The sequence below is a fragment of the Anarrhichthys ocellatus genome, unplaced genomic scaffold, assembly GCF_004355925.1.
Source record: "Anarrhichthys ocellatus isolate YVR2014 unplaced genomic scaffold, GSC_Weel_1.0 scaffold7, whole genome shotgun sequence".
Taxonomy (NCBI): domain Eukaryota; kingdom Metazoa; phylum Chordata; class Actinopteri; order Perciformes; family Anarhichadidae; genus Anarrhichthys; species Anarrhichthys ocellatus.
The window spans coordinates 2,614,259-2,631,377 of NW_022280037.1; the positions used below are offsets into that span (position 1 = coordinate 2,614,259).

The following is a 17,119-nucleotide window of genomic DNA, read 5'->3' on the forward strand; positions in this document are numbered from 1 at the left end:
CTCTCTCTCTCTCTCTCTCTCTCTCTCTCTCTCTCTCTCTCTCTCTCACTGTTTTCATCACCCTGTCTTCTTCATCCCCTTCTCTCCCCCTTTGCCAATTATACCATGAACCTGCCTGCTGCTTGTTGCTAAGGGGGAGCCATCCGGGGGAGCAGAGTGGACGAGGCATTATTTTGTTTCCAAGGTAATGAATGCTTCAGTAACGGCAACTGTCAAGTGTCACAGAACGGTGTTGCATTGCACTAGGCTGTTCGCCTGCTGAGATTGAACATTTTTTGGACTCACAATATGGTTCTTAGTGTAACTGGAGCACGGTTTGTTTGTATGTGTGAACTCTTTGGCAGTTTATTCAGTTTGTATCAGTTGACTTGATGTCATGGGCTTGTTTATTTGAGCTGTTGTGGGGGATGTCTGCCCTTTGAATATGTGTGCAGTGTCCTTTTGTGTTTGTCTCCTCATAAATTGGTGTTTGCTTTGATTTTAGGTTGTGCAAGTGCAGATACAAATACACGCACTGTACAACAGGGCATGTGGGTGCTCTCTGGCTGTCTTTCAGCAGCTGCCAGTATTTGGTCCGTTTCACTATGACACAAGCTCTCAATTAACATCTCGGATGGACCACTCCGTGGACTTTGATTTGCATGCCTGAGCAACTCAATTGGGAGGAAGTTGTTTTCTAGAATTGCAGCTTCCTGTCCACAAGGGACCTATTGGATCGCAATTGTTTTCTTCCAGCAGGTGCTACGCGATCCATACTGCCTGCCTTTCTATACGGCCATCGAGGCAGACGCAAAGATTAGCTGTCTAATGTGCTCAGACTCTAAAAAGAGCACAGACGTTGTCAGCCAATGGGGAGTGCTGCACTCCGCACTTCTGGTGGCAGCAATAAACGGTAAGGTGAGAGCGGATGATTACTTATTCACTCATACGCATCACCGTGCTCCGTGGTTTAATAGATTAAAGTGTTCAACTATGGTGACAAAGCCACCTCACGGTACACCTCTGCTGTTGTTCAAGCTGGTGGTACGCTGAATTTTAACAATTTCAGTTTCCCCTTCTCTCCACCAGAGCCATTATCTGCAGTTGTTCAGACTTGTCACATTGCGCGGCTGCAATTACATAATTCAACGACTCCAAATCCCTTTGCTAGCTGCTGGCCCTTGGAAAGACGCAGCGTTACTAATTCAGTTAATGTATAAAGGTTTCATATTGTGCCTGTCATGAAGTACTATCTGTGTCCTCGGTGCTTTCTCCCCTCAAAAGCTCACCATAGTTCTTTTTTAAACACAAATAGCTGTTACAGTGAAGAGTGAAGGCCCAGTGAGCCATGTGATTATTTTTTTTCCCTGGCAGCTTTATCCTCCTGCACTTTGTTTTAAGTACTGAAAATGTATGAATGTGTCTAAGTGTGTAATCCACCCTGTCACCCCTCTTTCCTCAGCATGATTAAAGGACTAATAAATGGTTTAACCCATTTAATACACACAGGAGCCTTCAATGGCGAAGGGTAGACGGGGCTAAGGGGGCTTGTTGAAGCCCAGTCGTCACGTTATGTAAATCCTTAGTTAAGCAGAATTAATTCTCCTGAAATAGTGATGGAGGGAGAGAGGCGACAGCCAAGAGGAAGTGATGGGGACTCCATCCGGGTTGTAAATAAAAATGCCCTTTTAAAACCTTTTTATTTATTTATTTATATGTGACTGATACAAACATCAACAAACGTATAGTGGCTCGCATTGACCACAGTTAAACTATCAGTATCAACTCAGTGAGTGTTCATTCATTATAAACACCAGTGTGTTTTTTTTTAAAGAAAGATGACTCATCTCCTTAAGGCCACATTGACTTTGGGTTGTCGGCAAACATCTGTGCTGTATTCATAATTACTGCCATCCAGACTCCCTGAGCTGATACCGTACTGCAGTGGTGCCCAACTTGTGTTCAGTTGAACTGATTTTTAATTGGATGTTATTTGACACAATTGATTACATAAAAGTGGATACTGTTGCAATCTTTTTGTCCTACAATTTAACTGTTAATGTGGTCAAGTCTGCATTGGGACTACTATCATGTGGCGCGGCATACGATTCAGCCATTTATCCATTACCTTTATTTAACTATTTCATTTATCCAGTTAAGTTTAGCCATTACATCGAGCTTTGTATTCATCCAACCCTGTTTTAGCTATTTCAATAGTTACCCATTACTTTTAGCTCTTTCAAACATTTATCCCTTACTATATATATATACTGTGTATCTAATACTTTCAGTTATCTAATTAACCATTTATCTCATGCTAACTGTTTAGACCTCTCTGCTCATGCTAATACATGTTCACACTAAATTGCATGTGTCCAGGAGCTACTCCACAATCCTTCACGTTAACTGCAGAAGTGCCCCACAGGTGCGGATGGTTGGGAATCGCTGCTGTATTACATGTTGAAGGTTTGACTCTGCAGCTTAGTTAATATTCAGCTTACGTCAGCCTACCTTCGCTCTCTTATCTGTCCGCACTGACAGACGTCTCCCTTCCGAGACAGCAGCACACATTTTGGCAGCTGAATGTCATGGCGATAAAAAGCTGGAGGAATTTTGGTGTTCAGGCAAAATAGAAATGCTGACTGATGTTTATCGAGTCGTCATTTTGGGTTCTTCCTTAGTCCGGGGGATGCTGGGTGCTGTGTTGATGTGGTTCATCTGTTTCTTTGACAGAGCTGAGTGAAAATGGCGGAGGGGTCCAGAGACCAGGGAGGAGTGGGCACCACTGATTCAGAGGAGGACTCCCCCAATATGATCGTCTACAGAAAGGTAAGGCTGACCGCGTGTGTGTGTGCGCTACAGTATCTGGCCTATATTAATGGACAAACATTCGCTGCAAGAAATGACCCGTAGACAGGCTCCTGACAGCCCACTGGTCCGTGTCAGTGTGTATGTACCGGACACTCGAGTGTCAGGAGGCCTCTCTTTCAACCATCTTGAAACAAGCTCAACTCTACCTGTCTCTCGGGACCTTCTTCCTACCGCTGTACTGTACCATCACTTGTCTGGCAAACTTCAGCCCTCCAATATTTTAATAAGCTGTCAGTCCCATCAGTGAGGGGTTTGGGCAGTGAGAGGTCCTTTCAGTGTCGAGGGTAATTACCTCGTCCCAGAGGTGCCTACATTTCAATAGCTGCTGTTTGAAAGAAGAGGGTGAAGCAGTATTGGTGGCTAATTACGTGAATGTTCGGGTGAGAGGAAGTAGCTGGTTCTCGAATGCCGTGATTGGGGACGGCCAATGAGGGGGTGGTTATTCCTCCTCAACCGAAGAATAGCTCGTTATTTCTCTGCCAGTATTGTGACAGCCCATTTAAAAAATAAAAGAAGCTTCTTTTGATCAGATTTAAACCACGGGATCCACTGCTACCCCCCCCTGAGACGGCTGTCTTGATAACGGTAAAAAAAGTGTTCTATAAGCAGGCCGCAGTTGACAGATCCTGTCCCACTGTCCCAAATCTGTTGTTTCATCCTGCTCCTAATGATTGTCCATTTATAAACAGATTAGCGGAGGGATGGGCGAGACAGGATGTGAAGTAATTGTTGACAGCGGCTGCGTCAGTGGTAAAATGTCTCTTTCGGGATTGTTGTTATAACCATGTGCCACTGCGGCGTTCAGGGCTTAGTGACAACTTGAAGAATTTCCTGCAAACCTCCATCTTTGTAATAAACACCTCAAGTCTGCAGCTCACACAGACAAAAAACTGTCAGGACCTTCTTTGACCTCAGAAACGTGATAAATCTCTCGCGCTACTTCTGATAATGATGCTAGTGGGATTGGGTGCTCTGAACAGAGTAGTTGGCTGCATAAAACAAAAGAAAGTGCATTGCCAGCACCAATTTACTTGTCTACTGTAGATTACCCGTTAGGTAGGAATCATAAACTACAATCAAATAAGAAGAGAAGAAATGTCTTGTCTCTCTGAAGCCTTGATTTCATGACTGACGTCACATTGCTGTTAAAAATATTTGTGTACTGCATGCTCTAGTTGCATTCATTGTTTATTCAATTTTGTCATTATCCTCCGTGTATTCTAAGGAGCTGTCACGCTGCAGAGAGAACATACTGTGTAGTCTGATCTAAAACTGTCTATCTTTATAGATTTCATGGCAGAGCCTTATTATGCAACGCAACACGTGCCTGGAGGCAACGCATTTGAGAGGCTTGATTTTGCTTGTCAGGATACTGCCTGAGGAAATGTACATCATTTCATGTTTTAGTCATACGCAGTGACAACAGACAGATGATTCTGAGAGTGACAGGATTCTGCCGCCCCTTCTTGCTTTTAGAATTTTTGATTCAAAGCTTTTGGGGATGAAAGCTGAGGAAGTAGCCGATTAAGCAAAGGCGTTTTTTTTTTATATACAAAGAAACAATATTTTGAAACAACATATTTGTCTTCATATAAGGTCTTAATGTAGTTTTATATATTTTACCTCTGTTCCACTCACTAGCTGAAGATGTCAAAGAGGCCAGACGATAGAGAGGTGCTGGGCCTTTGAGGGCAGAGCGTCCATGGCCTCTGGACTCTGTGGGTGGGGCAGGCTGGCGCAGTGTGAGGGCGCTGCTTGCAGAGGGGCAGATGGCCACCAATATGCTCAGCCGCCTGGGAAAACACTGGCCGCTTCATCCCAAAGGCCCGAGTCCCTGTCAGCTGGAAGACATCAGCACCTTATTGCAAGGAGCAAAATACTCGTGTAGTCTTAGTGAAGCGATACAAATATTTCAAAGTGTGGCCGGCGCCTTTTGTGAAATGTATGGAGAGTATGCGTTAAAATACCTTCACTATATCTGTTGCAAAAGTGTTAAGTTAACTGTGTAGGCAGTTGTATAAAGGTGAATGTGATGTATTCAGCCATTAGAGAGGCTGAGTGCCTGGGAGGGGAGGACGTTGTCTCTGTCCATGCAGTGTAGGTGCTGCAGTACTATCTTGCTCTGTCTCTCTCCTCCCACGAAAAGAGGAAGCGAAGCAAAACAATCCAATAACTGCAGGATGTCTTATTGCCTCAAGAACTTTTGGTCGAACACAAGTAGGTTGCGCACATACTGTAAATGCGCACACACACACACACACAGGGACTCATACACAAGCTTAATGCCGCTTTAATGCACACTGCCCGTTCTGGTCGGTGTGTTTTTCCTTGCTATGTTTGCCGTGCTCAGCAGACAGAATCTGGCATGGTAGATGAATTGGATTGGCACCAAGAGACACACAAAATACAGACTCAAACTATTGATGAGAAACGCTACTGTGCTGGGAAATGCAATTAAGCTTAAGGGTCCACTTTACTGCTCTGATGGGGTAAAGCTCACAAACTATTAATAGCTAACATCTCTCCTTCCTAAGTGCGTGTGTGTGTGTCTTCCACTTTTTCCCCTCTGTGACATGGGGGCTGTGATGACTGTCTGGTTTTTGACACACGTAGTTAATTGACAAACACTCCCATCATACCCACGGAGAGTTAAGGATTCCTGTTGAACCCCCGCTTCCTTTTTTCATTAAATGTTTGATTGGATAATTCTTGGCAGTCAACTCATACCTGAAGGTGGGTATTAATAAAGCCATAGTGGTACAATCACACAACACCTTTATCCAGACAAGTTTTAGGAGCCATTAATGGGTAAATATTAGTAATGAGCCATGCTAGGAAGTTCAAAGGCACTACTCGGTGCCAGTGGCCTTTGGGTGTGTGTAAGCTTTAGCACTCTATTAGCAGGGAGATTGGTTAAAAGTTGAAACTGCCTTATGTTCTAGCTTAATATACTAGATTTTCTCCACCGGTAAAGCGTGCTGCTCTAAAATCTCCGTCTGTAAGATAAATCAGTACAGGAAATCATTTTAACCTTTAGCTGGCAATGTCCGTCTGTGGATTGGTCGGTCCACCACTTTGTCCAGACTGTAATGTCTCACAAATGTTGGCAAGATTGCCATTAAATGTTCTACAGATATGCACAGTCGTCAAGGGATGAATTCTGGTAACTTTGTTGCTCCTCTGACAGCGTCACCTTTCTCCTTTTTTATTGAGGCTGCTAATAGTGTGTTTCTTGCAACCGTACCGTGTCATTGCTTAATGGTAAATGACTGTATTTATAAAGCTTAACAATTGGCCTCTCATTCACCCACACACTCGTACACCGATAGCAGCAAGCCACCATGCAAGATCGTGGTCTGAACATCAGGAGCAACTTATGGGCTCAGTGTCTTGTCCATGAGAGGACATTTCAATATTGGACAAGAGGAGCTGGGCATCGAACCACCAACCTACACTCCTCCAGAGTCACAGCCGCATCCTCTGTATAGCTTGCTGGCTTCGCAATGAGCTTTGTATTTAGGGCTAAATTAGGAGATGCTAGCATGCCGACCTGTGATGCCAACATGTGAAAACACTCTAAACATTAGCATGTTATAACATTGTCATTATGAGCATGTTAGCATGCCAATATTTGCATTTAGTTCAAAGCACAGCTGTTGCTAAATACCACCCCACAGAGCTGCTAATCTTTTTATATATATATTTTACTACCTTTCCCTTTTCTTCTTCCCCCATCATTTCCTTTTCCAGCCTTTCTTCTACTCTTTGCTAATTAATAAGTAAAGCTCATTTCAAGCGTTCCAGCTTTGGAAAATATCTGATCCTCTGAGACACCATATCCCCCCCACTCATTTATTCATATCCTGCATATTTTGTTTTATTTTTTATCATCACTTATTTTTATCTATGTGTGCTCCTAAATGCTGAGAGAGGATAACTAAAAGGGAAAAAAACAAAGGATATGAAGAAAAGATGTCTTTTTAAAGTTGTATTAAAACACACTTTCTAAGGACAGACTTTGAAATACTAACATTCCAGTGCTGTGATACATGATAGTGTTATCATCGCACCTGTGTCGTTCCTTCAGGCTGGATAGATTTTGAAACTAACCTAGCTTGATTGATGGGGAAGAAGAAATGACTGTCAATGCCAGCCTTAAGCTCCCTCACTGTCTCCACCAGTGACTGTCAGCTGGTTGGGTTTAGGATGATATAAAGACAGGACACAAAAGGAGTTCCCTTCCCTCCTACAATGCGGATAATATGGACATACTGGAAATATGTAAAAAAATAACGACCGCAATCACACAGCCGGAGAGAGTCTCCCTCGACTGAACGGAGAAGATGAAATTACTGTACACAGCAACTTCACACATCATCCATTCGCCTTCCACAGCAAGGACTGGCAGCTGGTTTGGTTTGAAGGGCCGAGGGGACGGTGTTGCTCTAGTCCTGCTGGTCAGACAGAAGCTCGCCTGCCTGTCTTTCTGCTGCCGCCCCACGAGTTGCACTCTCTCCTCTCTCTGATATTGCCCCTGGGTCACATGGAGGGTATAGCTCTCCTCTTTAAGTCTAACCTCCGTCCGAGGTGTCTATGGGCCACTACTTGCTGTTCCTGTCTGCACTTAAGATAGCACGGTCCAGCCGAACGCTCTGGATATTGCTTCTGCAGCTGTAGGGACAAGTTCTCCCAGTGCTTTATCATATATGACCGTTTTAACATCGTCTCCTCTTGCATCACGGGAGCCTTAATCTGACGTGCTGGAATGGGCTATCAGGGTCAGACTGAAGCATGTGCGCCTGTGTGCTAAGTGCCAGTGTGGGTTGCTTTCCAAGTTGGGTCAATAAGATAAAACAACAGTAACAGTGTAAAGCTGTTACATAACCAATTGTTTAATGTGTTGGCCTGTCTCTTCTCTCCAGTTGAGCAGAAGGACCGACGCATGAAAATCCTGGAAGTCCACTGAAAAACAAATCATAATTGGATAATAATTCACAGTGTTTTGGCAGCCTGCGCACTGTGTGATTATTGACCTCATCCATAGAGAATCACTGTGACTGAAATAAAAGGCTTCTCTCCAGTGAGGAAAGTCCTTCCTGTGCCAGTGCCTCTCCTGGTCTCACTCCCTGTTTGCACATTGCTGACAGTGTGCTCTCAAAGGACCAAATTTAATAATGCAGCCAGTTTTACTGCACTTCGTAGTGTAAAGCTGCATATGCATGCATAGGGTGATGTTAATCGGGAGCTTTGTGGTTGGCACCACTGTGTCCCGCTTCTAAATGCCGTCCAAACCCCCCCTGAGCCTCCCACTTATCGCATGCTGAAAAGCCTGCTTGGCATCACACTAGGGGTCCACCTTAAATAACTCCTTCTGTGCTCCGAATAAGCTCGGCATCTCTGCAGGACACTGAAGGAGCTCACTCCACCCCTACAGAGCGGATTATATGAAATACTAGAAACATGGATACAATTACAGCAGTTGGAGAGGATTTCCACATCGGATAAATTTCCATTAACCGTCTTCGGGTTGATGTGTAATAGCATCAGATAGGAAACTGGTGCCCAGTTAAACTGTTGTTGATGATGCTTATAAACGGTAAACTCTTGTGTCATCATGCACAGTAAATACTAATGGGTTATTGGAACTGGCTCTGACACTAGTGTGTTTAAAAAGCTGCTGGTCCTCTGTGCCTTGGGGTGACAGTCTGACAGCAGTGACTCACTGGACAGACTGCAGCCCTGTGGTAGTGCTGACACACTGTATCAAAAGAGAAGAAGCTCTCTCAGTCCCATATGGTTTTGTCACACTTTTTAAAAAGTTGCATTCACAGTGACGGAGACAATAATGATATGGCCTCACTGCACTTAAACCCAAAAGTCCACGAGGTAGTCAATTATAATGGCATCATCATCTGGCTGAATGCTGCTGTACAGCTTGAAATTAACTGGATCAAAGCAAAAAAGCATAAATACTTTCCAGGAACGAGCTTCTTAGTAAAGAATATCAATAACTTTCTTTTTTTCCGGAAACATTATGAAAAGTGTTGACCAGTAACATGGAGCTATGATTTCCTGTTAAAGACATATGCCAGTTAAGCATCTTCAACCCCTTTCTAATACGTGCCCGTCATAATATGAAAACCTAATTTACTTTTCTGTCCTCTTTATTTTTTTATTTTAACGGCCGGTGTTGCGTCATTAAGCCATGGAGATGGATTAACTTTGTGAACTGATCTAGTTTTCAAGGGTGCAGTAGCATTCGAGGCTGATGAGCACAGGTCATTAAAGTGGCTAACCAAATCATATGTGCGTGAAGGGTATGCTTAGAACGAGCTGTAAGTCTGCTTTTACTCAATTCGGCTGATGAAAACTGAATAGTTGATTGAGCATTAAGGACACCGGAGCGGATGGTTCCTGCAAAGTAACAACTTTAAAGGAGCATTAAAAGGAAATATGGTCAGAGATAATCCACTTCAGTATAGAGTTCTCACATTTAGCGAAAACTAAGTGACACTTTTCAGATGCATACCTGCGTCTTCTTGCAGGGCCATGTTATTTTCAGGTCAGATTTTGACCCTGCCTTTTGGAAACTGCGCCACTCTTCCTCTTTTACAACTCCATCTTCTCCATGCTTCAATTTCAGCAGCAATTTTAACTCTGACTTGCTCAAACCTCCGGGGATCTTGTCTAGAAGTGCTCCTCCCCATGTCCCATTTTCACTCCAATTAATCAAAGAAAAGGAGTATTTTGTCACTGCTGACAGTTTCTTTGTGTTGATGCTACATTTTATCCTCGATTTGACAGACCAGACGGCGATGAGAATGTCCTCAATATGCTAAATACAGCCGATGAAGTATGGTTCTCTGAAGGAGAAACGCGGCATGACGCTTACGCGATTACAAGATATTTGATATTTTCATCTTTGGGTGCCTCATTAGACCGCTCTCCTCTTTAACTAAAATATTATTTTGTTAAATAAAAAATAACACAAATACACACACATGACATTCAAATGGCTTTTGATTACCTCTAACAAAGACAAAGAGCATAATAGAGCAGAGTGCAGCTTGTAACACAATAAAGCCTGTAAATTAAATACGCTGACCAACAACCTAACAAATGTACAGTAATCTCAGCACCATCTGCCAACGCTCCCGTTTGAATTGTTAATAGACACACATGATAGATAGGAATGAGTTGCCCCTAAATTAGAAGGTCTGACTCAGATGAGCGGGAGACAGACAGAGAGGGACAGAGTGTCATCTGTGCACTGTTGAACCACAGGTAATGACATGTCTGTTGCCGGAGTGGTGCGACTCCATGTAATTGTCTCTGGGTGGAGGCTGAAGTGGGGATGAATCACCCAGGCCCCAGAATGTTAACCACCATGGCCAGCTAGTCTGACTAAACAGCCCGCGGAGGAGAGACCAGACAATTTGGCCTCCCTCCAGAGCATGGACCTGCACCCCCAAACCACATCCCAAACCCCAGTTCAGGTCAGACCACCCTAGCTCTGTAACTCTGCCTCTTGGGGCTCCTCAGTTGTGTAGTACACTGTCACTACAACTCTCCAACCTTTAGAAATTAATTGGACAAATGACTGAGATGTCCTTGCTGTGTTTCTCTAGTTTAGTCACAGCCTCAGTCACAAAGCAACCCATTTGTCATAAGTGATAGTGGAGATTTCAAACTGAATTTGTTGCGTTATGGAGGCTGGACTATTTGACATTATGTGAGTGAGTTACACCTTGTGGGACACCTTGCTGTGTCCCTATACTCCTGTTTCCACTCAAATTGCTCTGTCTATAACTCATACAGTAGAGGCCAAATCCATAACGTAGCGTGATTACTTTCATCAAGCTGAGTGAGAGGAAAACATCAGTGAAGGAGTATATTGACTCTTTTTGAGCTTGGCTTGATAACGATTGAACTTGCTCTTACATCTTTGCACTAAGAGGCAAGCTCTATTAGCTTTGTTTTGCCTGAATACAATTTTGGTTTAGAGAGTCCTCTAAACCAAGTATCTTATATCTTCTACCAGAGCGGGAGACCTTTATTAATCCCACCTTCCTTCTTACACCTGTCAGGCAACATGAGCCTAATTTAGTTAGACACTCCAATCCACCGAGCTTTGAATTTGACACCGCTGCATTTGCTTTAAATGGATATTGGACTTCGCTGACAGAAATGACAGGAGGAAGGGAGTAGCGGGCCTTTTTAAGCCTGTAATAATCAGGATCAATCGGGCTCAGGCAACAGTGAGAGTGAGGCGGTGACGACGCTGCATTGGTGCGGTAACACAACAGGAGGCTGACATGGTTATTCCCACGCTTCGGAGGTACAGCTGGCAGCAAGGAGAAAATGCACATTCATAAATGTGTGATTTGTTTCCACAGTGAGGGCTGTGGGTGTGAACATTGCTAGGGCTGTCCCCGAATCAGAATTTTCAGTCAGCACATGTGCATCGACTGGGAGGAGGTATATTCATCTGTGATTGGTTCATGCTTTTTTACAAACACTGAATATTATGTCTTTTCCCCAGTACACCTTACCTACAACTACGAGGAATGTATTATTCACTCGGTGCACCTTGCAGAGCTTCCGCCCCCACACTGAACTCCTCTATCGGCTTACAGCGGTCTCGTGTTTTACCTGTGAGACCCACGTTTTAGTGCCTTTGTTCATCATCTGTGCTGTGCAAACATCAGATTTCCACAGTCAGAGAAGGTAAAAATGTGCATCCGTGTCATAGTCATGTCACTCAAAATAGTAATTGCATTACTGTGACTCCGGTTATGAGTGGACATTTTCACAAAGGGCTGTCGTACTAAATCTTCTCTTTTTGCCGAATAATGTTGTTAGGTAAAGTATGCTCTCCTTGAGCTAAAGTATGACATTCAGCCTCGATGGGGGAAAAAAGGTTTTAGTTTTTATCATGAACTTATTGCACGTCAGTATACATTAATTATAAATGCACTTGCATTAGAAGGAAGAGGGCAGGACATTTGCCAGATGCTAAGTCTTTGTATAAAACAGGTCATGGCCCTTTTTGCAATCAATGTCTTGGGCTTTGTAGATTTTTATCTAAATAATACAAGGTCAACATTGTCCTGCCTTCCAAAAACAGACATCATTTTAAAGATTTTAGAGGACAATTTGCAAACTTCCCTGCTGTGGTGAGACAGTGAATTCAATATTTTTCCCATTCTCTCTTTTTTTTTTACAGTTATTCTTTTAGTTATTCTTTATGTATGATATTTTATTCATAGGTTATGAAAGGAATATCCCAAACCCTGGTCCGAGAAGTGCTTTTAGCAGTTGCAGTAAAATAACTAGACATTTTTCTGATGTGCAAAGTCCCAAAGCAGGTGTGACTCTGCAGATTGCCTTCACAAACCCCTTACTAAATTACAGCCAGCTGTCATGCACAGATAGCATACAGCCGGGAATGAAAACAGAAAAGCACACTTCACTTTGACATATGTTGAGAGGATATTAGATCAAAAAGCATGGCCGGTCCCTTTCTCGGAATCTTATTCAATACTTCAAGGAGATGTTCTGGTGAGGTTGCAAATTCTAGCTTTGCAGACATAATAGATGGTTCATTTTGACTCCCCTGAGGTGAAAGAATAAAAGATTTATGAATAAATTTGGTCGCTGCCTGGCAATGCATTAGCGAGCGCTGAAGGTGGTTTGTCGACGTTATAGATAATCAATCAGCAGTGAGTAAGGATTTGATGCCTTAAAAGACCTACTGTAGTGCTCTTGCTTCAGTATATATTGATTCTATCAGTCAGTCAATCAGCCTTTAAGATAAACAGCTCTATAACTTGTCATGTTATGAAACACTTTTTTTTTTTGCCTTTGATGCAAGTGTAGGCGCTTCCCCAAGCCACCTCAGGCCTCATTGGGTTTCATTAAAAGACGATTACAGGATGGAAATTGGACAAATGGCGTGTGAGGGAGAGGATGACAGAGTGACAAAAGCCAGCACTGCCGACATGTTCTCTGCAGGTCCCTATGATGAAGAGTAGTCTTCCCCGCTGGGACGGAGGGCAGAAAAGCACATTACAGGTGTGTGGCGCTGCCTTGCTGCCCAGTGGCGTTGTGAGATGAGGTTTTCCCTCCACATGTCAGCCAGGCCGCCAGAATTTCATTACCTGTACCTGCGAGTAAGAAGTGACAAGGCTTCATTGCTGGCTTTGGAAATCTGTCACGTAGCGAGAACAGAGCGGTTTCCACAGCGCCTCACCAGACGAACTGATGCTCCACGAAATATATCCTGATTCTGCTCCGTATTACACACAGAACCGCTGGCGAATGGTGCCGCTCGCCTTCCTGAGATCTGTGAGAGACCAGAGGCGAATCCCCCCCCCCCCCCTTACCCACCCTGTGCACCACCATACCTCCTCTCTCTTCCACAGCCCTTTTCACTGAGTCCTTCTGTTGTCACAGTAACATGCCTTGCCCCTAAAAGCCTGTCAGCATTCCCACACTCACGGCGGAGAACCAACACAGGTAATAATAAGGACGTTGAGTCTCTAGTTACAGCAGTGTGTGAGTGACAGTCCTACCACGGTGGAGAGGAGGGTGGAGGAGACGGAGCTTAATGATACACAGCGGAGCTATGAAAATCCTCTTACGTACATACCAGGAGCCTTGACAGGAAATCCATGCATCTTGGTAGGTCAAGGGCCACTCTTACTCACTGATTGCGTGTGAGCATATGAGCACATGAGCAACAGTATAATTCTGAGCTGAGGCATTAAATGTGCGGAGGATTGAAACATACTGCCTCCCGAGAGAGAGAGAGAGAGAGAGAGAGAGAGAGAGAGAGAAAAGGAATTAGAAGCAGATGGTGTTATAGAATGATGACATGAAGAAGAAGAAAAAAAATCATTCCTGTATATTCAAATTTGGCTAAGCTGATTATGATGTGATGCATCATTTGGTGGTGAAGTGCCTCTACATGCTACACACACACATGCACACATTACGCCATTCAACAAATCACTAATGACCATATGCATGTGTTGTAATGGATGGGGCTGAGTGCAGATTGGAGAGGCTGGACCTGCCCACCACTTGCGTTTTTACTGTTACTGGAGAACGCGTCTTGTCTTTCTCAGATGCTGGCTGCGTGTCTTTTGTGGTTGCATCAGGCCGATCAAGAGTAATGCGTCAGCATTTCAATAGAAGGACACATTGATTCAAGTGCAAGAGGAATGATTGAAAGTCTTGATTGTGTATTGCCAGCTACTACAGATGAAGTAGAATCAGGTGTAAATATTGAAAGAAAGGAGTTATATTGTCGACCTCAAAAGCCCAAATATCTCCTCTCCTCGGAGATGACTCAACTCTGCGATGACAGAGTTTGTCTCCAGTGTCTCAAACATCAAGAACAGGTTTGTGGGCGCAGTGAGGGACGAGGCAAACCCGGGCTTGATGACGCCTCCTCTCCTCTCTCATCTGTAACCCAATTACCACCAGGCCTTAAGGAATGGGATCGGCAGGAGTGGCGCATCAGGGGACGATGCCAACATCAAAGATAGACAGATGGTCCCGAGCTTTTGCCACCTCAAACCAATCTCCCGGAGGTATTATTACCCGATTAGCTGGTGCGGTGTCCCAGATAAGAAGCCAGAATGAAAAGATATTGATCAAGAAAGTGGAAAATATTCAAACTCAACTCAAACTCAGTAGCACCGTTGTGTAGGAGCAGCTTCCATGAGCCTCTGAGCTCCTAAATTGGCAGCAGCGTACAGAATTGTGCCCATGTCTGAGGCCCCCCCATAGGGGGCTCTAAGCGGTGAGCATCCTCACCCACATCCTCAGAATAGCACAGTGTTATCCATTGCCACTCACCCGACACTGTCACACCATTGTCGATTTCCACTTTTACACTTTAGCAGCTTACCCCTGTCTTGCATAACAGTGTTCGCGCTCTGACTTAGAGGCGAGGCTTATATTTTTTTTCCTGTGACTGAGAGAAAAAAAAAGCTGATGAACGATAGAAAACCCTCTCTGGAAAGACTACTTTGAAACTGACAATCTGGAAGATAGCAGCAGATGCTTTTTGCCCCAAAACAATCTGTTCCCTTTCTCCACACCGAGCTGTCGCAGTACGACTCTCCCTCTCTGTTGTTTTTCATAACTCCACATGCCAATAGCCTTCCTTTCTTTTTCTTCCCTAATTACAGACTAGCGGCTGTAAGGATACTGAACCTTATTAAGAACCAAACCTTCACAAAGTCCCACAGGCACTCAAAATGCAGATGGCGTGAGAGGTGTTTGCAGTGAAAGTACCTTCCCTGCATGCAAATTGCTGTTCATAAATGATCTCTGAGGTAAATCTTGCAGAGGCGAGTGAACTGCAGGTAATGTGATTCTCTCTCTCTCTCTCTCCCCCTGGAGGAAATGACCTTTTCTGGGTTGTTGTAGCTCTGGTTCCTTTTTGACATGTAATAAAAGCAGATTCATACGCAGCAGAGCCAAACCGGCCTATAAAAGCAGCCAGTTGAATGTGTGGCTACTTCATTTCAGACGATGTCTCTCTTTCAAAGTCGCCTCTGTATCTATACAGACCACTTTGTTTCAGAGTGGACTATCTGTTCTAGAAGCAGCCGACTCCTGTTTTCCCTGCACTCAAGCCCTTAGCAACCCGTGGAGTATCTAACAACAGACATTTACAAGAGGGGAGATGATCTTTTTCTGTCCTCCTTGAGTCTCATCAACAGAAAGGTGACCTGATGAGTCACTGCGGTTTGTAGGCGTATGCTCTCTTGAGTATAGTCTTAGAGTTTACATCTGTATTTTGATCCCAAGAATTGTGCCAAAGCTTTGATTTTAAGTATCTTCTTTTTGATTTGGGGGCGCAAGAAGAGAGCTTATTAATTCCTCCTTTTAAAAATATAAAAAAGGAGAGAGTCAGAAAGTACTGACAACAAGAGTATCTCTCCCATCCAAAGAGCATGATCTGTAATTGTTATTTACTCAAACTGGCTTCCTGCCCATGCCGGAGCCGAACTTGACAAACTTTTAATTGCTTGGCTCTTCTCACCCCTGTGTTGCCATGGAGATGGAGAATCTAAGCTGAAACGTGCACACCGACGCATCCCATCCCGTCCCTAAAGTCTCCACCTCGCACCCACATCAGTCGTAAGGGATCCTAAACTGGCCCCAACAAGTGAGAAACGTCCTCATCAACGCTCTGTCCCAACACATTGGTGTGGTTTGGTTCAAAGTGACACGCAGCTGGACTCTTCTGGATGTCAGCATGTTTCCCTGAGGGGCATCCAGCTGGTTGGGCAATCAAGCAGCAGCTAATTGGACTCTTCGTTCAGTCCTGCACCTCTGGGCCTCTTTGTCAGGACAGGGTCTCTGTTGTGTTGTCGCCACTTGAGCTAAAGAGACTGCTAATGCCTGGTATAGTGATTAAATTACACATGAATCCACAGGGCATCACCTGATCTAAGGACAGAATGGGACTGGAAATTGTGACTTAATTGTCGGGGCTGGCCACACGAGCCATTTAGCAGAACAATACAGATGTGCTCCAGGATACGTTTAACCTTCAGCAGGCTTTTCGACCCAGAGAGTCCAGATTTAAGTGAATAGGATTCCTTTTCTCCATGTTCAAACAATTAATTTGAATGCATTCATAATCCACCGCCACTAATGATTACAGGGATTACAAATGAAAGTTATTGGAAAAAGGAAAAATGGCTTCACTGGAGTGTAAAAGCCATCTTTTTTTCAGCTGCAGGACATAATGGGAAAACAGTTGTTTATTGCAGAAGAGAAAAGCCTTTCCCTGCAGCGCATTCCTGTGGAGATGGCAATTTGGAGGTGAGATGAATGAGTGAATGTGTCTCTTTCAGAACATAGTTGATGCCTCACTGAAATGCAATATTAAGCGTAGCAGGTGATTTGTTCTTGATAATGACAATCGGCAAAAGAGCTTTGAAGCAACCGTTTGTCGTTGTGCGTTCAAACGCACACGCTATACACATGAGTGTGTGTGTCAGCGTGTGATAAAGTGCAAATGTGTGATTCATTCGCACTTCTTCAGAGCAATATAAATTTTCCGACCATCCCGCTCGGTCAGCAGGGCTTTTCCAGTATGCTGTGTTGCTCCTTGATGTCGGTCGCCGGTGTGACAGATCCAGCTGAGAGGCTCTCGCAGCTTCCTCATCACGACTTGGCATGCTAAGAGAGTTGGATAGTGGTTGCGGGGGGGGGGGGGGGGGGGGGGGGGGGGGGGGGAGGG

General features: G+C 44.2%; 1 protein-coding gene across 3 annotated transcripts in view; it reads left to right on the forward strand.

Annotated features, from left to right (window-relative positions):
• Window positions 1–6: 6 nt before the first annotated feature.
• Window positions 7–17,119, forward strand: part of LOC116383424 (regulator of G-protein signaling 6-like) — a 34,321-nt gene continuing 17,208 nt past the window's right edge. For all 3 annotated transcript variants that reach the window (XM_031847243.1, XM_031847245.1, XM_031847242.1), the window contains exons 1-2: window positions 7–184; window positions 2,713–2,808. In XM_031847243.1, coding sequence (XP_031703103.1) covers window positions 2,725–2,808 — 84 coding nt within the window. In that variant the 5' untranslated portion in view covers window positions 7–184; window positions 2,713–2,724. The remainder of the gene's footprint in view (window positions 185–2,712; window positions 2,809–17,119) is intronic.